Source organism: Tribolium madens, unplaced genomic scaffold (genome assembly GCF_015345945.1).
Source record: "Tribolium madens isolate multiple individuals breed KSU strain unplaced genomic scaffold, Tmad_KSU_1.1 Scaffold_97;HRSCAF=244;Tcas5.2_LG3a, whole genome shotgun sequence".
In the NCBI taxonomy this organism is placed as follows: Eukaryota; Metazoa; Arthropoda; class Insecta; order Coleoptera; family Tenebrionidae; genus Tribolium; species Tribolium madens.
Genome location: NW_025401069.1, coordinates 9,829,184 through 9,851,655, shown reverse-complemented (window position 1 = coordinate 9,851,655; position 22,472 = coordinate 9,829,184). Strand labels below are relative to the sequence as shown.

Here is a 22,472-nt window from a genome sequence, read left to right as displayed (position 1 = left end):
AATAATTTATTAATTGAAGGCATGTATTGAACATTCCTGCACATTGCCCCGCAAATCATTTTTATTCCAGTATTGACTGATAACTTAATTATTATGTGGGGTTAACTTGATAATGTAGTCACGTAGTCTAGCTTTAATAATTTTAATTTTACTATTAAACTGCTTTCAGATCCCATTTCATTTTTTATTGAATAAAAGACCATTAAAATAACATTTCCTACTCAAACTAGTTCGATAATTTAATCTTTATGCAAATATTTCATTCTCACATAATGTTTTCTTTGTTTTAATTTTTATTTTATTAAAAGTTGTGTTAGGCTTGACGTTAAGGTCACGTTCATATCAGATTTCTTGTAACGTTAATGATAGAATCAAATTACAATTATTGCAAGGTAATGTGAGGTAGGTAATACATAATTACATGCTATTTCATTACATGTTGTTTCCTGTACTCCAATTCTTCCCGTTCTTCACGTTGTTAGAAATTCATTTGTGACTGTGAAACTGAAATTGTATCAATCAAAGTTATGAATAAAACACTTTAAACAAAGGTAAAAGCTTTTGTGGCTCATATTTCATTCATTGGACCAAAGCTATGACCAAAGTTAAATTAAAACAGCACTTTTTAGAGAATGTTTAATGGATCATTTAATTAAACAATTAAATGGGAAAAAAGGGTACCACAGTGGCCGAATAAACAAATATTTATTTACTATTTTTTGTGTCGAAATGATTATTATAATATATAAAATCCAGAACTTTGTTTTTTGTTTAATTAATGGTTTATTAGAAAATGTTATATTTAGCTATGATCTATATTATCTTCACTATTATTACTTTCTAAAGAAATCTATTTAGACATTAAAAATGTGTCTTTTCTTGGTGTTACTACTTATTAGGAAAAGTGCAGAAGTTTTTTGTTCTTTGTTGAATTTTTATAATAGAGATATCGATCAGCTTTTTACACCGTCATAAATAACCACTGAAATTACCTTTCGAATACCAATAACCCAAGGGTATTTTACAAAATTAATACAATAAATGACTCCACAATCGAAAAAACAATATTTATGATTATTGCAGACATTATTCACTGGGAATTTACAACATTTTTTCGCTTTCATTTCGCTGCGTCTGCATTGCAAAAATTATTATTCAGTTTTTGTCTTTCTTGTATCTAAATTGTTTACTTTAAAGAGTCATAAATTTAGTAATTTTCGCTGTGAGTTGAGCTCCTGCACAATATCAACGTCACATCAACATCTTGTATGCTCTTCATAAAACTGAAAGGAATGTGAAAGATTCTAACTTGCTTAGATATCCATCAAAGATAGGTAAAGCAATAAATGCTTACATAAAATAAATTGCCTTTCAGCCTTATATAGAACGAGCTATTGTAAGTTTCCGTACGTTTCTCATACAYTTTCAAAGTGAAAAATAAATATGACCTTTTGAACTATAAATCAAGTCATTTATCTACCGGTGATATTATACATAGTGTCCATTAGTCACACAAGTTCTTACTCTATTTAATACTGGTGCAAATAAAGCTTAATTCTTTTCCAGCACACCTTATCTCATTTGCTATTATCTCGGGCGTCAGTAAAACACGATGTAATCAACAACGTCATAAAGTTTTACGTGCATTAAATCTCTGTTATGTGTAAAAAAGTTAAACGAAGTTTCTGTTTTCGAGTCCAAATTTAGGCGACACACATTTGTAACTCAAMCAATATTAAAATATTTTCTCGTAAACCAAAAAAAAAATTGGTCGAGACGGTGAGGTGTGCCTCAAGATGAATATTAAAGTCCATCATTCTTACCAACAGCGTATTGTCTCGCAGGTGCTAAATTACACACTGATATCTGCAATTTTGAAACGAATTGTCAATGAATGAATACGTGATCCATCATAAAAAATTTTACAATGCTAAACAGAACTTTGAGAAGATATATTGGAATATATCAAGTTCCACCTTTGCAGTTGTAGCTCATATTGTGACATCTTGAGTATTTTATTAGGCATTGTCAGGGGACACAAAGAAATATCTAGCTTCAATTTTTAATAAATCAATTGTTAATAAAAATATTAAAATGTCAGTAACCTTGATCCCGGACTCGTGTAACCCGAATAGTTGTATCTTTTTCTGCAGAAATTCTGAAGAAGTGTTTCAATCAATTCAAAGATTAACAGAATGTGTAGCACGTCCTCTGGTTGTACCTATCCTCCATTTACATACTTAACAAATTGCGGATCTCGAGTTTCTTGTCCGAAGCGAGCACTTTGTAAGGATGCAATTCCATTAAATCTAGATCACATATCATTTAAGGAAATGGCAGAAAAAGCATCTTCATATCGTGTTAAAATTATACGCAACAACAGTAACAAGCTGCTATAGAAGGTGCTGAAGGAGCAATAAATATCCAATTAATTGATGCTCGAGGGACAGAGATTTAAAATTAAAATCAAGCTTCCGTAAGCACCGCAAAACTGCCTCGAACGCCTACTTTTGAACGAGCCACCTATGAAATGAGACAATTACGTACAGTACACACGATCACGACGTAAAAATATCCTGATTAAAGTCGTAAACTGGACTCGGGGCAATAAAGAGGATAAAGCCGTAATTGCATTTAGTGTCGTAATAATCGTTCAATACCAACAAAATTTCGACGATCTTTACATTATCAATGCTGTGAAAAGAAAATTGCCGAGGAATGGAAACGGCGTTAGTGATATTGGAGATGTAAAGCTTTATTCAGGACAAGAATTTAGACAAAGAGACTAGGGTAGTAAAGGCAAGCAATTTGTTCTCAAAATAACAAAGTAGCTCAGAGAATTTGATTAGTCTTGTGTAAGTCGTTTGGTCTCCAACATTCACAAACTTAATTTAATTTTTTTTACAAAATTTTTAATAATTTTTAATATGACCCAAAATAATGTCTACGCAACGAAAACGGAACGGAATGACATTCATACCCGAAATGTTTTTCTTGACGTGGACTTGTTGTTGGGTCAGTAGAAAGATAAACAAAGAGAGTCAAGTTTATAAGAAAAATGGTTTAAATGTGGGAATTTACTATAGTAATATAATAATAATATTATAATATTAGCGCACATTTTAGTCATATAAGTCGTGATTTTCAATTTTAAAAGGTTTAATTCTCAGTCTGAATATCTCAACCGTCCAACAACATCATCACAATAATAGATAATATTCTAAAAAATCTAATGTATCTAATGAAAATGCAAAAAATCTTATTTGGTCCAACATTAAAATTTTTCATTTTTGAGAAAAATTGCAATATTTACTTGTAGCATCTTAGAAAAATCAAAAATATTCCCTTTACCATAAAAAAGCTCTAATGCTTTTATCATTTACTCCCTCTACGAGGGTGAATCGAAATGTAACCACTTTTATTATTGTACCTTCTGTACAAAAAATACCGGGAAATTTTAAATCAAATAGTACTACGTTATTATTGATTTTTTTTTATTTGATTTCCTGTTAAGTAAACTATCTGAAGCGAACGCAAATGCCAAGCTAAGACAACTTTTTGTAAATTCACGCACCCGTAATATTTTCAAACTATGAAAATTTAATAAAAACACAAGAACATAATCTAGATCTTCATGTCTTTTTCAAAAACAAATTAAAAAAAGTGCGAGGATACAGTGATTTATCCTTGTACCTACTTAAAATTTTAATGGTAATACTTTTAGTTGCATAAAAGCTTAGATATGTAAGCAAAAGAATTAAAATTGAAAAATGTGTATAATAAATTGTAGCCACTTATTTTTTTAAATACTTTTATTTGCCCAAATTACGAGTAACTTATTGTGTTACCATAATGTAATTGTCGGCAACAATGCAAATTTACTTAAAAAGAGCTGTATAACGATGATTTTGCATTTATTTACCACGAGTATCAGGTCAAAGTTTTGACAACAGATTAGCATTTGTACCCAGTTGTCACAATTATTCCTCTAACTTTGTTTGAAATTTTGGGAAATATCTAAATATGAGATGTTAAATTATGTGTACCTTTTCCCGAACCAACGTCCTATTTCAACCCCGAGCATTTGTTTGGAAGTGGAAACAAATGCGTCCAGCAGGCAACAACTGCAATTTAACCGCAACTTCAACTCGTCCATTATTCCCCTTTAAGGCTCGGCATCAATTATTCTGTAATGTTTACAAGCAAAACGACAAACTGTTGCGGCCCATTCGCAACTTCCAGAGGCGAACCTTCCATTAGATGAGCACGTTTCCACCGACGTTGTTTTAATTAGAACAGAAAATGACAAATGTTGGACGTTCGTTGGAATAATCCCTTGGAATTGAGGCCCGCCTCTGGAAGGGTCTTTGTTTGCCTAAAGTCTTATTTCAATACACTTTGCGATGACTGATGAATTATTTCAGATTTCTCCATTAAATCCATCATCGTCACAAAGAAATTGTATTAAACTTCGGAATTTCCATTTATTTCCATATCCGCTCGTTGCAGATTGGTGAATGTTCATTCGGGCGGAATTATTCCAGACATACACTTTGGGATTTGTTTATCCTAAGAAAACACACGAAAAACTGCCAGATCGGATTAAAATTTTAAATAACAAGAGTTAACATCAAAAATGCGATTTCAGTCCATAACGCTTGAGGTGCGAGTAACCGTTCTGCGTTTTATTGTATTGATTTAATTAATTTTAGCGCCTATTTTATAGTCTCATAAATATTAAATATTTAATTATTTAAACATTTTAAAAACTATATGGGTTGTAAATCAGCCGTACCCAATCGGTATTTACAGAAATAATTGTTAAGCGTCAAGCAATAACAAAATTATTAGCTCCATATATTATTGTGGCATTTTAAATAAATTAATTTCAATAGTTTTGAAAAATCCCGTCGTAGATTGAGTCGGATTGGCTTCACCTGGTGTTTCATAATTTACAAARTGTGTAAGTAATCTGCTACGACTCGTCTTTTTTTGACATTGATTAGCCTATAACCACAGGGGTTAAAAATTCATAATCATAACCATTATGGTTATTGTTAAATATCAGATGGTTTACACGGCACAAAAGTATAATTATTTTTCAAAAGACTATGATCAACAGAAAGTTGTTAAGTGTTTAATGACCATAGCTTTATGCTTTCGGCGAGGTATGAAAGATCATGTAATGTGAATTACTTCAGATAATGTTTAGATTGTGCTGTGCTGATGATTGTCAATATTATTATTATTATAGTGAGGTAATAAAATGAAAAAAAGGTTTATTTTATTTAGCACTTAAAGGTAACAACATTCCTGCTGCTTTGATAAATACTTTTTGCTTTCAACATGAATATTTCGCAAATTTGAGCATTTGAACACTTAGGACAGCAAATTTTTATTTATTTTTTATCTTTTAGACGAAAGAATGTGTACGATATGTTTTTTAAGGTTTCATGCTTTTCTTCCAGGATAGGACATCTAATTCTTACGTGGTTAAAATTTTTAGGAAATGTTGAGTAATTTCCTCTGTGAAATTTGCCTTCTTTTATTACTTTGTAGTATACGAGAGAACTGTTATTGTTTTTGATGCAGTACTGTGTCTTTTTCTGCCAATTAATCAGTTAATTGTTAGTTAAAGTCATAATGTTGCGGATTTACGTAACGATGTAATTTATAATCTCAATTATATTGTAACAATACAAACTGTTCTTGCACAAACTCGTTTTGTTCATGAATTATAAATCAATTAATTTATTTCCTTGTCATTAACAAATGTATAAGTCAACAAAACGTAATTAAACTCACTTATGCAGTTGTTTTAACGGATAATTTGTAAAAGGAAATTTATGTTATTTCGATTTTATCAAACTTAATGGATAAAAATTAAATGAAATACCACTTTAAGCAATAAAGTAGTAGTGGAAAAGGGCTGCATGCAGTATTTTTCTTTTTATTTTGTCCGGAAATTAAAAAAAAGTTAATTGGATTCGAGCTAAAATTATCCCGTGTGTTGCTAGTTTTTTTGAAATCCATTTGTGCTTTCAATTAATGTAAGCAGAAATAATGTTCATTTTTCACAAAATGCGCTGAAAATTGTGCAATGAACACTCGCTTTGCGCCTGGAGCCAATTCCTGCAATCCACTCGCTATCGCAAAAGAAACATTGACAGCCCCGGAACGTATCGAGTTCAGTAACATTTACACCATCCGGCAATATATTTTTAATCATTTTTCACTGTTGAAGTAAAATTGAAAAAAACGATGAATTATGGAACATGTATTTCATAAAACCCGATCGTTATTTCTTGGGTGTTTGATAGCTTCATTTAGAACCGAGTTGCTTGCATCATGAAATGCAGCGCGGCCTTTGACCTCAACTCGTGCCGTCCTCTGATATATAAAAGTCTACTTACAGTTTTATAACTCTGTATCTGACATAACATCCATCTGTCTTCAAGTGCTACCAAGGCCCGAGAGGATCCTCTCTAAACATCCACCATCTGCTTGTAATAACAATATTAATAATAATAAATATTTAGTGCCACCGATGACTGTTGCGAGATGTTTTACATCCACTTTGATCTTTAACAATTAGTAGTGACACGCATCGATTTATCTCTTCCCAGAAGAGATAATTTAATTACGCCATTAATAATTCCTTCAAATCCGATAAATAATTGATTTTGAAGTTGATTTCTGACCTTTCTTATTGGAAATGTTGAAAAGAACGAGAAAAAGCCTGGAGTTAATTGGCCATTTGGGATTTTTATTGCAGCGACTTTGGTTTGTGTTATTAATTAGGCGTTTTAGGGAGAGTGCAATAATTTGCAACTGCATCTTGGCTCATTAGGTGCTGTTTGCATAGCCTTTGTTTTGAATTGCAAAAACTTTCCTGAATCAGATAAGTCTTATGTACTAATCTGCCGACGAGAAGAGCTTTTAATGTGATTTATGCATGTAAGGTTGAATATTGATAAGCTCGCCTCTAAGGACCCGAAATGCTTCGACGTTGGCAAAATTACAAGGATAATAAGCACCAATCAAGGATTCACTGTTTTAAGCAATTTTTCAAGACAGCGGTTGTTTTCCACCTTCCCAGATTTTTTCAGGGGCTTAGAGCTTACCATTATACCCAATTTTCTCCAGGGTCTAAACACTAAACTTCTTGTCATGATAATCAATATGTCGTTATGCTCCATTTTGTAGCTCGTGCTGGGGCGCTCTTATTTTTTATAGTATATCAAGAAGATTTTTTATAAAGTCAGTTCCTACAAAAATATTTCAATTTATTCAATAGTGTTTTTCCTGTGTGTAACAACATTTTATTAAATCTGTAATGTTACACACCTCAATTTCATTACAGATTACCATGTGAACTACGATCATTAGTAATGCAATTCCAGCTCTGAATTGTATAATAATTATTTCTAAATGGCTTTTCGCGGTTTTTAGCTGGGATTTTATTTAATATCTGAAAACCGTATAAATTAGTTATAACGAGCGGGATAATCTAATTTACATACACGTTATTATTTTTTGTATTGTTTAAAAACGAACCTCTGTGATTCAAACAATACAAAATTTCTGTAAACGATCATAAAAAAAATATTTTTTTATGTTTTACACACAAAAAGTATGAAATCGAAGCGTTTTTTGCTTAAATTATTTATTTCTTTTTGTAAATTTTGTATTTTGAATATTATGATACGATAACCATTATTTATTGTTGTGTTATACCAACAAGATAAAATAAACTTCCTTTATTACCATTAGCTTTGTTGTTTTGTTTATTTTATCTCTTATGTAAATTTTTCGCACAAAATATAGATTAGGCGACCTAACCCATGCTGATATATTGTAATCACAACTACTTTTCGCAACTTCTTAATATTCATAAAATATGGTACAAAGTGGTTTCAGAAAATAAACACGACTTGTTACTTACTCCACATTTCAGAAATTTCGCTTTCGATAAATATAAAATTTTATATTCGTTGCAACTTAGCTTTGGCAATATTTTCGCTGCAACATGCAGCTTGTCCATCCCCATGTGAAATTTCTGTGGACTCTTAGCTTGTCCCCTTTCTAAATAAATAATGTCTGGGAACTTGGACGGTTTTCAGCTAAACGTCGAAGTTGGGAAACCGTTCTATGAAAATTTGATGCGTCAACTGCAATCTTAGCGATCAGCGATTTTTGCCATAAACGAGGAATCGCAGACTTGGCTAAATGCAGGTGTGTGTGAACTTTACAAAACCGGTAACGTCAATATCGATACAGACACAAACGGCTTAGGAAAGTTAGTTATCGGTCGATCGTAAAATACATTGCACGCATAATTCTCTTTTATTTTCTTSGGATGGGATGCCGAAGCACGCTGTCAGACAAGGTAATTACTCGTAGTACAATAAGATAGTTGACAATATATTCTGTTCTAGTCAAGCAGTTTCTGATTTTGCAAAGTATTTAGTCTTCTAAATAGGAATACTGTATGTAGAGGTGTGGATATTTTATTTATTTGTCCAAGCTTACGGTATTTTTAAAATTCCATCAGAATGCTAATAAAAACACGTTGGGTGTGTTATTTAAAAAAGATGTAATAATTTGATGCATCTTTTTGTGTAGCTCGTCCAAGTGAATCTAACWGAATTTGAAATTTAAATCAGAACACATGTACTAGTCTACGTAGAAGGCCAATATCCAAAGAAAAATGAAGCAGAGAATATTCCAATTAAAATAATGTTCTTGAAATTATACGAACCTAATTAAATAAAGAAAACATTTTTATTTATTTCGACTTGAACGAAGGTACGACATATCTKCCATATAATATCCTAAATCTTCGTAAGTGGGTTAAAATTAGAATTAGAATTAAGTTTCAAATTATTCATTGTAATAATTTGAGTGTTATCAATCAAATGTGACACACAATTTTTGAAATTAAATTTATTTACATGTAACTGATTAATGGTCGCGCTACAATTTGAATTGGTTGTCACATTAAATATTTCGAAATACATTTTAATGAAAAAAGAAGTTTCTCTATGATTACCATTTTTATTACATATATTACACAAAATACAATTTTCTGAAAATTTCCACAAACACGGTTCACATAATCACAATCCCTAAAATTTTTAAGTCAACTGAAACATTTGTTCTTGTGTGAAAAACAAAGTAATTTTTATGTCTATAATTTGTTTCTTCATTCAATGAAGGTACAGGAACTTGTTATTAAGTCTAGACAACTTTTAATAAAATTTTATTACTAACTTTTAGTTAAAAAATAAGTAAATAAGTAAAATTGTGGCAGTTTACGATCTGTTCATTTTATTTGTTAGACTGAGACGACTTAATTCACGACAACGTTTTTATGTTGGGAAACTCAGTTGTACTCAAAGCAGTCTGAATACACCCAACGTTTCATGAAATTCATTGTCATTTCGATACAATCTTCATAAAGTTTTTACAGTAATTTAGTCAAAACTAAGTAAAACAAATAAAATACCTTACAATTCCTCACAAAATTGGACTCACTAATTAAAACTGTTTTTTATTATTATTATTATTATTATTATTATTATTATTATTATTATTATTATTATTATTATTATTAGAGATATTAAAGTAACATAGACAAAATTTCTAGAGGATAACGAGGCAGAACTATGGACTTACGAAATTTAATGTTGAACACATATTACATTCATTAGAATTCTTATATGGACTGTAAATTTTTAATGAGACTTTTGTAATATTCAGGATTCAACGGATTATGATAATGCGGATGCATACTTTATTATACGTAAATGAAGTCATAAAAATACGGAAACTTAAATAATATTATTAAACAGTTTTTATTTGAATATTTYACAAGAATTTTGGTCGATCAATAGTTTACTAAAAGGAGTATTTTGTAGGAAATTATTTTATTAGAGGTATAATTTCCCGAAATGAGACATTTATACTTGTTACCTGTTTCGAACAGCTCATAAAAAACTAATTAAGAGGATATAACTTTTATGGGTCCTCGACAGTTTCTTTAGTTGTAAAGATTTTATTGTTCATTATTTTATGCAAAATTATAGGGTTGTTGACGAGCAAAATGTGCAACCGACCTTTGTCACGAAATATGATTGTTTTTCTAATTAAATGGTGTTCACTGATTAGTGATTATTATAAATTTTTTACTTTACTTTTATTACATACACCAGTTTTTTGCTTAAACTGGATGGTGAAGGATACTATAAAATATAAAATAAYATGTGAACGTTTCTCAGGAATAAAATTTTTCTAAATTCTTTTTTTGTTTTTGAGTTTTGCTAAATTTATATTTTTTTCAAAAAGCAACCCACCATAAAACCTTTTTTTACAAAGGGCATGATTTGAGGATAACTCCCAACTATGTATGTACATTTTCTTCAATTTTTATAAAAAAAATCGCATAACACTAATTTTTATTAATTATTATTTTCTGAAGGCAAATTATTAAAAAAAAACATTTGGTTCTATACTTTTTGTTCACCTTGTATGTCGTATCTACAACTTCCTCGGTCAATAAGTTACAACCTATAGGAAACTAATTTAAACGTGCTTAGTGTTATATGCAAAATATTTTTTAAGAACAGTAAAATATAAATATCCCTGAAAGATAATGAACAAAGTTCAAAAATGTAATTTTAATTTTTTATTGTTCAAATTGATTGAAATAATATTAAGAGGACTATTTTTTAATAAGTTTTTGTGTCACATAAACTTCCTTTTTTTTGTTTTTGTTATTGTTGTTTTTCTTCCTCATCTGTTGGTACATCTGTACGTCGAAAAGTAGGTAAAATTTTGTCAGTGTTACTTCTTGCACTTAATTTTATTGTTAAACAACATTTTTTCTCCAAGTAAAATGATTAGTTATTTCCCTATATAGATATGTAAAGCTACATAACTGTTTACTTTTCATTTACAACAAATATTGATTTTGGAATGTTTATAAAATAAAATGAACGAGATTAAAATTAAATTTATAATAAGTTATCTTCTTCAATTATGCTAAAACTTTAAATATGTTAATTTCAAAATGAACTTGTTTACATTCAAAATATTACTCCTAGCAATTTYCAAACTTTCCATTTTAGGGAACCTTTGAACACTGTTCGAGTTTTTTATAACAAGTAACTAAGTTGCGAACAGTTTTTTTTTTCGTATAATTTTTAGTTTTTTTACACTAAGAAGCTTATTGATGCTAAAATTGCTCGTTTTTTTTTAACTCTAATAAGCTGAATTAACTGAATAGATATTTATTTAGGAGCGGTAATTATCTCTGAGTTTAAATGCTTAATCTAAAGTTTACTATAGCCTTAACTCTCAAAGTTTACCTGCCTTTGACTTAATAAATAATTGCATTATTTATGAAGTTGTTGACAGCTGACAACAAATGCAAATTTAGAGATAAACTTTATCTCGAGGAAAAACCATTTGTGTCATTTGCTTCCTTATTGGACTCACCCAACTCATGTTGTATCATCATTGCATAAATATAATCATCTATCAACACTGATATTTTCTTGTCATTTTGTCACATCTCAATTCCGGGGAATCACCTTCTTAGCGTACTTAGGCAACCCTTGCTCCGCAAAAACGCTTCATTACAAAGTTGTGTAAATGCACTCATTTATTACATGCAGAGTCCCGAAAATTCCCGGTTATCTCTTTTGTCACGTTGGAGTATATTGCCCGTATATTCAAGCAAATATACGCATTATTGGTAGTATAACTTTTGGGCGTAATAACGTAGCGTGATCTTTTGGAGGGGACTCCAAACACAGTACGCAACCGCGCTGTCTGAACTTCCTAGCTTTCTCCCCTCCCTTGACTCCGTCATGGCACTTGAACCCAGAACCCGTGGAGTGTGTGTGTTGCCGAGTGATTAGGGTTCCCAAAATTACGCGGTTCCTCCTAAAATCGGCCAACTTCCACCAGGGGTTTGCGGACAATCGGCGGGGATTTTTTGTGGTTTCAGTGCTGTGTTGAATGCTGTCTGTGTCTTTTGGGTTTTTATCGAGACTGTGTTTTTATTGCCGTTGATGAGAATTAATTGCCATGAGGAGGATTAGTGGTGAGTTCCGGATCCAGTTTTTCCAAGCACTATTTCTACGCGTTGATTGTGTAAGGTCCGATTGACTAAGCAATAAATTTAAGTTATGACCGACATCGGACACCAATAATATTGATAATGATTGATAACGCTTTGAACAAGTAAAGGATACCATGCATGTTTTCTTCTGTTTATACATAGGACGAACACTAGCCACAATAATAGGTACCTAATTGCTACATTCGGCCCATTAATCATTGTTTTTATGCAAGTAATCCTCTCTCCAATCATCGCATTCAAAGATAACTTTGTATAATAACTGTAGAAGATTGTTGCGGGTCAATTTAAACACCGGTTCYAGATTTAAGATACGGGGTCTAGAGGGCGGTAGGTGGGCTTTTGAGCTTTCGGTACTACCTGAGCTTTTTTAATACGTGCCGTGGAGGAAAATGGGTCAGAATTGAAACAGGTCCCATGGTAATATGTCAGTGTTTCGGAACAAATGTAGACAAGCTGTCTATTAGGTTTACTGACATGTGCCCTGTATCTACCTAACGTTACTTATCTTTGAAAATTTTTGCGTCGAAAGTGATTTATGCAAATGGTTTACGACTGTTTGTGACGCTTATCACACGAGTTGGTTTACGATAGTTTCGCATTTTAGAGGAAGAAATGCAAAATTCAAATGATAATATATTGTTTCAAAGTAGCAACAGTAGTCGCAACATTACCTGCATTACGTAATTCATTCATTTAACGTTTACGTCACTGTTTACAAAAACAGTTAACAACAAAAAATGAAATATGCTGATTACAATGTTTCATTTCTACGAGAAATTTGCATAAACGTAAAATGGAAAACTGTGTAGTGGGCATAATTTTTTATCTGCTCATTGATAAATGCACTGTTTTCAAGAACACTGTTTTGCAACAATGAGAAAATTTTAAAGAACCATATTGCTACGCTCCATAAAGCTAGAATAATGGTTCGAAAAGAGCAAAATTATTTTGGATAAACAGTCAAAATTGATAAAACATAATATACTAAGGGAATTAAAATTTGTTTTTTATGGTGAAAAAGAGAAAAGCAAATTATTACACAAAAATAACGATGATATGAAAAAACGGATTAAGTGGCAAATAATAATATAAACAAAATATCATGAAGACGTCAAGGATCTTAATTTTGTTGTTGAATTTAGAAGTTATCTTTAGATAAGTACAAAGATAAAGAGTGGTTTATATTGCTATATTGCTTATCAGCAACGATAAAGGATTATATTATAAAAAAAATATCTTTGATCGAAAAGAAAACTTTAACAGTACTAACGTTCAGTTTTTTTACCTTCACTGTAGTAAACCTTCCGTCTTTTCTTGATTCTTTGACGAGAACATCAAAATCGCATTGTTATTTTGAGTTTCTTGGTCATTATTGCACAGTTTGATACTCGTTTGTGGACTTGCCTTCCTTCCTGCCTTCCTCATTGAGGGAACATTGAATGACGACGTGTCTCGCTTCAAAGACCAAAGTCCTGTTGTCGACGGAATGTCTGCCAGTAGATACTGATATCCTGAGTGTCCCCATTTATTTTTCTTCATTGTTTGAAACCAATAACACTTTTGAAACTCGTTTCTCAAGTGGCTTGAAATATTCCTTTCCGTCCCAATTCCGCTAATAAATTCTCAAAAGTCCCTTCATATCCATACAAGCTCGCCAACATAGCTCGTGATCGATACGTGTTCGAAAAGCCGAATGTAGCGTTATTTTCTGTTAAACCTCGTTCGTATTTTACTTCTCTCAGTTTTCGTTAACAGGGGATGTATTAGCAGATGGTAGTAAATGCGGTTAGGGGCGTTTCTACTGTTCTCCAGGGGAATTACCGTCCCAAACTTAGAAAATCGCGATTTCCTCCCTAAATTATAAATTTGCAACAATCTTGGGGATTCCGAATCCATCCATGTGATAATAAGCATGTGTTTATCATAAGCTGAAAGTGAAAGAAATTTATCTAATGAGGTGATTGTTCGCGTTACGCAAGCATTATGCAAATTCGCACGTAACATTAAGTCGTTGCTGAGATGATTAGCCTTTGTTGGAAGGCCTCGAAAATTCGCCAACAGATCGGTTAATTATCAGCCTCGGCGGGTGTTCCATCTTTAATTACACCTTCGAAAATATTCGACAAATCGATCAGTGACGTCCAAATTGCCGGCTTTGTGCAAAGCCAGATTTAGTAATTAATTCCCATAATTTACATGTGATTAAAACAATCGTTGGYAAAATTGACAAAATTCGGGCGTGGCCAGTGAAAATTTACAACGATCGTTATTGTTTAACAAGCCTTGATTGATTGTTTCAAATTAAGGATTTTATATAATTTACGGTTTTTGCACAGTTAAGGTGTTAAGCCCGGTTTAAGTAATCTAATGAATCTCCAGTAAACTGTTAAGAATCCCTACATAACGGGATTCAATCCAATTTGATTAGTTCTAATGATCTTAAATTACTTCAAGCGTTTTATTTTATCAGGATAACTCAACGTACGTGACCTGTCTCATATAGCATTACTTAGCGAAAAAACCCCAAATTCTTCATCGATTACTAAATAAATTTGCATATACGTATATTTGCTCTGGACGTTTAATTGTTATTTTTATTGGTCATTGTACATTCCAATGTCTTTTAGCGAATTTCACACTTCAATTTACTGCCAATTTGCACGTAATATAACTTGGACTTCGTTCGTTATACCTTCACAAGCTTTGTAAAAAAAWTTGRTATAAAACCAAGTGGGTGTAATTGAGGACTTGCGATAATCGGAAACGATTAAAACCATGTAGCAGGAAGTTAATCGACGTTTTATGAATAATAATAATCATGCAGACGRTAAAAACAATGCCGAGTATGCCTTTGGGCTATTGGTGAATTTCTGACACCCATCAAGGACGTTCTATGAGATGCTGATGTCATTCACTTAGAAAGTGGRTTACTACTGCTAGATATAGACATGCTTACGCAATTTAGGCAAAATTTGGTTGGARAGATTGTCTTTGGGCTAAACCTGTTTTGATGCAAATGCTAACAGTATGCTAATAGGCGCCAGTGATTGCTTATGGYCCAGTCTGCCCACTGAAGGTGATTTTTGGGAATTAAAAGTGCACCAGTGCAAGGATAATACATTTTCTGGATTTGAAACTGCAGCGGTCCAGCACTCGTCCATTTTCCCTAATCAATTAAGTTTCTCCCCTAGTGGAAGGCCAATTCCATAAAATAAGCTATTAAGCAGATGTGACTGTGCACACATGGACTCATTTGTACCAGAAGTGTCATTAGGTTTTGCAAGAAATTTCTTACGACCCCTAGTYGGTTTTATSAAGGGTTACCGTTTTTCTGTTTTAAACTGTATAGTAATTGTCTTACCAGTGACTCAATTTCMCAAGAATGTCGTTTCTGAGATATAAAAACRTCCCGGATATTGAATTTCTACAACGGGTAATCTCAAGAACTAGTTTTATTTTTTACCGATTGGATTTATAGACAATTGGTAGCAAAGGAAATTTTATTTTGTTCTTGACTGGACCTTGCGATCAAACTCGAGTTCAAGATTTTAATTAGAAAATTATTACTTTTAATTAATCTTAAAGATTGTCTAATTAATTAAAGTTAAGTGAATTGTTGCATCTAGCTGGAGTTATTAATTTTAAATTATCAGAGGTTCGTGGGTGAAGGAATTTTTTTATCTGTCGTACATGCAAATTTCCTGAAATTGCGTATCCTAAACACTAATCGGCTTCCTCCTTTAATCAATCGTGTTACGAGTACAACGGTGATTATTACATAAACAATAACGTTACATCCGGACCTTAAAACCACTTGCTGAATGTTTCACGTGTTTGATGAAGCACTAAAGCGTTTTACTATTGAGAATGAATTTCCTGACCACTTTGTCATAAAACTCACAATTATTTATTTTGAAACGGGGTCTTTGGCAATGATGGGAAAACTTCTGCATAATTATGTGCAATGGTCCGTGGCCGAAAATGCAAAATGTTAGATTGTGTCTGGGCGTCCTTTCGATGCGATGGTTTCAAAGCAAATCCGGCTTTTATAATATCAAGTTTAAATTATTCATCGAGTTTTTGGAAAGATTTTTTTTCATTAAAGTATTAGAACTGGTTCAAGTTTAAGGGTGTATTAATTCCGGCCATGGAGTGTTTACAAATCAGAAAGTGTTTATATTCGGAGTTTGGTTTTTTGAAATTGTAATGAGCAATTATAGATTCCGTGAATTAAGTATTGCGTTAAGTTTTCCGTGTTATTGATTTAGTAGCTGGTTAAGGATGCATCTTGAATGTCAATTGATTCGAGAGACAACGACCCTTGTTGATTGCCTCTGCACCGAAAATTTATTTAATTCATTTAAATTGGTAGCCAAGGAGGAAACTGTTAAGTGACGTAGATTTAGAAATATTGGTAAATCAAGCGATACACCAATTTGTGTTAGCGTCATATTAATTATTAATGAGGTTGGATCTGTCAATCGAAAAATTAATGAGAATGTAGCGGAAATAACTTAATAGAATCATGTAATTCAGAGTTTCTTGTGAAATTAATTGAATAAGATTACCTTATTCACAAGCGAGAGTTCCGTGCCCGAGTACTTAAATGAATAATTAATTTATCATGCCTACATGCAATTAATTATCCATCAGTCACAAGTCATAGCCAATCAAAATCCCATTTTTACCACTGAATATTGTACGGGCGACACTTTTCAATTCMCTGGGAGGGTCTCAATTTAATTAAATTGACAAAAATCAATGGAGCTTCGTTTTACGACTAAAGAATTTCATTTTAGCGACGAGTTTAGTTTACTGAAGGGACCGTTCCATTTAGGGAAACACAATATATGGGCATCCCACTACCGTAAAAGCTCCGGTTTCCTTGTTCTTCGTCTCCACGTGTTGCCGGGCAATTGCATCTGTGTAACTGTGCACATGACATCTTATGATTTAAGGTCATCTGTGATCCGTATATGGAGTGTCTGCTTTCTTTTCCCACTATCCTCTGACACTTCTTCGCTTCGTTATACGCAGATAAATATTGAATTTTCCATGGTGGAAGGTCGGATGCGTTCGGCACCCCAAGGAACGAATTGCAGTCAAATATGGCGACTTGGCCCCTTCACCCCACGATATGGCCGCTTTACGTAAACATCACATCATGCACATGTTCAACACATTTGTGAGATAAAATATGAAAAATTCTGACTTTACATGGTGCCTACAGAGGCGGAAACAGTTTTATGGCAGCGCTAAGCCTACACTAGGCGATACAAACTCCTATATGTTCTTCGACGAGACGAACTTTGAATAATATATTCCCAAGAACAGCAGACGAACATGTTATTTTTTATTGAGACGAGATGCGGCCTCTAATGCTTCCACAGAGGCGATAAAACAACATTGAAATAATCATAACGGAGACAATGCAGCCCAAACGACGATTTATCACCGTTTTTGCACAAAGTTTCGTTCAAAGAGTCACTTTCTTCGGTGTTTCACCCTTGTTAGCTATTCGCAGATTTAAATACTTGGATGAGGGGTAATTCTTCAAGATGATTGGCCGGGGGTGCTGTATCGAGATAAACGAAGCTTGCGTCTTCTTGGAGCGTTTCCGGAGGGTTAGAGGGCTATAATCGGATGAGGATTTGCCCGAGCGAATCTCACCTTGCACTTACGAAAACCTACTCAAAATTATCCGGAAACGAGCTTAAAGGAATGCAAAAACTCAGTCATAGACTAAGCTGTTAACTTTAAATCTAAACACTTCAGTGGGGCCCCTAAGCCTTGGTCTGTTTGAGGACGTGTTCACGTGCTCGGCCACGCATTTTATTCGGGCTTGTCCCCATTGTCGGCTGGCCGGTTCGGGTGCCCGGAATCGTAAATTACACTCTCATTTCAGTGCATCTCACACAGCGAAAAAGTCTCGGCAAAGTATCCGGCAGCGGTCATCGATTGGTCCCCGATGATTTGCACGGGTCGGCCGTTTATCGTCTTTGCTTACTTTTATTGAAAATCGACTTGACTCCGGATTAATTTCGGCCTTCTTGGAATGTTTTTGCTTCGAGGAAATTTTCTTATATAAGTGAAGTTCTTAAGTATCCATTACGGAACTCTGGTAATCAAGCGAAATCACTGACTGGAAGTGAGGTTTTTACTGCACCACCACAATGTATCTCGAGATCTGGCGAGTAATAGAATCCTAATGATGGCGGATAAGCAACGTTCCTGTTGGTAAAGTGTAGACTGGGATGCTGCTGATAGAATCAAGGCATTGGAAAATGAGACCGAAACAAAAACTCGCGCAGATTAATGGTTCTTTTTATGCAAACGCGGACGCTCTACCTATTCTACTCGCTTCATCAATATATCACTTTGACTCGGATGCTCTGTCGTTGAATAAGAAGATGAGAATTTAGTAATTATCCGTCTCAGACTTTATTCTGAAGATTAATGACCCAAAAAGCCAAACGAGAAACGGAAGCGATCGATACACATCGCACCTCTTTCAGATTTTAAATTATCGCAGATGCGGTAGCACTCAAACCAACACCTAAATAATTTTGACTAATGGATGCCACAAATTTTCACAAGTTAACTCTTAAACACGGGGAAAAATGTCTACAGTTTTTTATGTCACGCATCGCGGCGGCTACAATATCTTGTAGGTTTCAGGTGTGTTCAAGTGCTAAGAGCATTTGTAAATGTTAACTAAGAATTTCCCTGTGTGTAATCGCTTAATTAAGAAGCGTTTCTATCCTTCCTCCGGGTAATGTTTTACCGTGCCCTTTGGCCACAGTCAGACAATAATCTTCTCCGCATCCAGCACACAATTAAAATACTGGAAAACTAAAAAAGTATTCTTGTATTTTTTGTCAAGCTAAGTGTCACAACTAATGCGTTTCTCCAGATCATTATGCACTTCTTAAATTACATCTCATTATTGTTTGTGGCAGCAATTAGAGCAAAGTTCTTGCCTGAGCACCAAAATAAAATAATCGGACGACAAATTGGACCGTGGAAAGAATCAAATGACACGTAACTTGCGTCGTAATTAACGTCGATTTTTTGCCTTTTTCCCACACTCGCAATATTTGCTTAACGCGGAAATTGGACAGCCTGTGTTTCTCTTTAACATTCTTTGTTTATACGTTAATAATTCATGGCTAAGGGTGTGTGTATAATCGATTAGGGTCCGAGTTAGGTCAACACTGTCGTGTATTTACAACCCCTCGGTTTCTTCAACCAACACTTGATTGACGTTGCAGGAGAGGAATGTGGGAATTACTTTTTTGGGTTAGAGGGACTCGAACTGTTCTGCAACTTAATCAAACGCAGATAATTGCGCAACTCTTTATGGTAGCAAAGTTGTGAGCTGGACAGAGGTCATGTTTTTATCGCCAGTATCGGCGGTTTGCTTTTATCCAATTTCGAGACTGCTTATTTGATAAATAACTGACATGTTATACTGGTGCCCTATTTAGGAAGCTTGGATTGTCACCGTTTGCTTGTTATCTTTGGTTTTGTTATCGGAGAGGTTAGCAGCTGGTGTTTTTACAAAAACCTATCGGGGGTCGCCTGTGGGGATCAACATAAACAGCACAATAAAGTTGTGCTTTTTTTGTTCACCTTTGATTTTTTCTCAAAGATTATTAATTATCGAGTTAAGTTTCTTAATTTTACTAATTACAAGCATAACTATAAATAAAGTGGAAATTAAAATTTAATTAACAACTGATTTATGGTAAATATATGTCTAATCAGATGTTTTAATCTGCGTCATTAATTTCGGTTGAATTTTGCCCAACTTCTATGGAATTTGCCGTTTTAAATTGATTTTGAGGAAATATTTCACGTGAGTCAGACTTTTATATAATATTGGAAACGTGTTTATGTAAATAATAAAGCAAAATGTGTGTGCTAGAATTCCGTTATTTTCTCCACTTTGACAACAATAAGTTCTTTTGTGTCATAAATAGAGGCCTTGAGCAATTTCACACACTCAACGCGATACAGACAACAGCTACTAAATAAAAAAATTACAAATAACATCTATAGTGCATTATTATTATTTTTATGACACCCAAGTCTGTTTAAAGAGCAGTTTAATCTTGAGATAATTCTGCACGAATACACGATTTCTTTTCTGTGTCCAGTGAAGTATAACAGTGAATAAGCTATTAACAAACCACTTATAAGAAACTAAAAGCATCTTGTATGTTTGGGTATTCACGCAAAAGACTTATTCCGTTGCATGGACTAGCAAGGAAATTGCCATTTGTTTTGCGTAGGACGCATTTAAATTCTTATTTGTCTAGAGGAATARATACAAAAGTATTCTCCAAGTGCTACCAAATTAAGTAAATAAAAATGTTAAAAACGGACTTGGCAGAAACGATGAGAAAGTTTCTTCACATACCTAACAGTTTCTTGAGTGGGATGCAGATTACACATTTCAAAGAAACTCAATGTTTGTTGTTTCATTTGGATACAAGATACAAAAGAACTTGTTGATTATATCGAAAAAAGTATCTCTTTTAACGTTTTAGATTAGGAAGAAATTGTCAACATTTTTTATTTTCATGTTTTGGAAAATGGGTGGATGCGCCGGGATTGGTTTTATTTAAGAAATTTTAAAAAATATTATTAAAAGACAGCTTTGAATATTTTGTGGTATTTTTATTTCGAAAATCATATGCAAATCCAGCCGACGTCCTTGACTGATCCTTTTTCAATGCCGGCCAATACACACGCATCAGGTCATTGCCTTTTTATATTTATTTACAACTAATAACCATCCAATGGCCTCTATTTATAATATCTCTGATTGAAAACACCAGATAAATTTGAAATGTAATCTATACCCTCTAAATTGTATGTATCTACTTTATATTTTCTTCGTGCTATCAATTTCGCCAAAGTAAATATTTTCCAGCCAATCGTTCAGTTTGATGCCTCCAAGCCTAAAATTAGTAACCGCCGTCATTGTTTCAATTTCATTTCTCACTAAATTGCCTATAAATATTCAAATGCACTCATTATCCTGTAAAACACACGTTATTCGATCGAACATAAGCCCGATTAGTATGCGATCAGTTAACGCACGGATTGAATTAAAAGTGTTGAATTTGTTTTACGTGAAAAGCACACACCAAAAATGCAAATCGATTTTCAGGTGACAGCAATTAAATATAAATTGGCGCGCCGCAAGGCACTCTTGCAGGCCCCTCTTTTTTCACTGATAGATGGCATAGGGAATTGCTTGGAGGGAATGGTGTCCGCGGGCGGCAATGCGATGATTCATAAGAGGCAGGTGCTGTTTTGCATTTTTCCCCGAGCCAGGAAGCCCCCAAAATTGGCCCGCGAGCTAATTAGAATTTAACGCGTAAAGTAAATAAAATAGGGGTTCAGCAATTTATCTTAAAAGGTTAAGCTCGTGAATTCGCCATTTTAGCATCAGGATGGATCGTAAATGGTAAGTCTGTAGGCGTTCGTGTCAACCGGGACGTATGAGACCTATATAGATCATTAATCTCGCTATTCTGTGCGTCCATGATCACGATCGTGGCACAAAAGAGTCGAGTGAATTTAAAATGATTATTATTGCGATTATTTATGGGGCATTTTCTAATCACGAGGCGTTTGTGCTATTGAATTGATATCAATCSTGGGTATGGCGCAATTTTTGAGAAGCTTTGCTTCTACAGACTAAATTGACCAATTAGTCGCCGATTATTGACCATAAATACCGAACCAAATCGGCGTTGATTCGCCCACAGGACGACATTCTTCGGGATAAATGGGCACAGGTCACACTTGTTGATGCTTTGATTATAAAACTATTTAGATGAATAGTATGGCAACTAGTGCAATTAGGACACCTCGCCGACACAAACTGCATTCTTACAGTGTTATTGTCTCGACTTCGGTGGGCGAAACATTACAATAATTATTTCGTTTTTTCTTGTCAAAGACGAGTGTACAACAAGCATAATGTGCTTAAATTATTCATTTAACTGCTTTTATCTCCTCTTGTGTACATAATCGTATTTTTCAAGTATTGTAGTGACCTAGAAAAACTATTTTATGACTTCGGCAATCGTAACAGTAATTGATAAAACTCTCGTAAATCAATCTGCATACGAGTGAAAGACAAATAATGTATGTCGGGGTTTCATGAGAATAAGACGAATTTTGTGCTACTAAACTGGGCCACCGGTTTCCAGCCCATCACTCATCATAATACCATGAATCGCCCCGTCGAATTTGTGAGCCCCGTTTCAACTAATCTCTTCTTTTCTGCTTGACCAAATCTCAACCT

At 33.6% G+C, this 22,472-nt stretch overlaps 1 protein-coding gene across 2 annotated transcripts in view; it reads left to right on the top strand.

Moving 5' to 3' along the window:
• The window catches only part of LOC123015158 (caskin-1), a 109,398-nt gene that overhangs the window by 505 nt on the left and 86,421 nt on the right, over nt 1-22,472 (top strand). Inside the window, exon 1 of one of the 2 annotated variants that reach the window (XM_044414688.1) lies at nt 11,882-12,109. The exons of the other annotated variant lie outside the window; for it this stretch is intronic. Coding sequence (XP_044270623.1) covers nt 12,094-12,109 — 16 coding nt within the window. The 5' untranslated portion in view covers nt 11,882-12,093. Of the gene's footprint in view, nt 1-11,881; nt 12,110-22,472 lie in introns of those variants that run through there. 2 annotated transcript variants of the gene reach the window in all.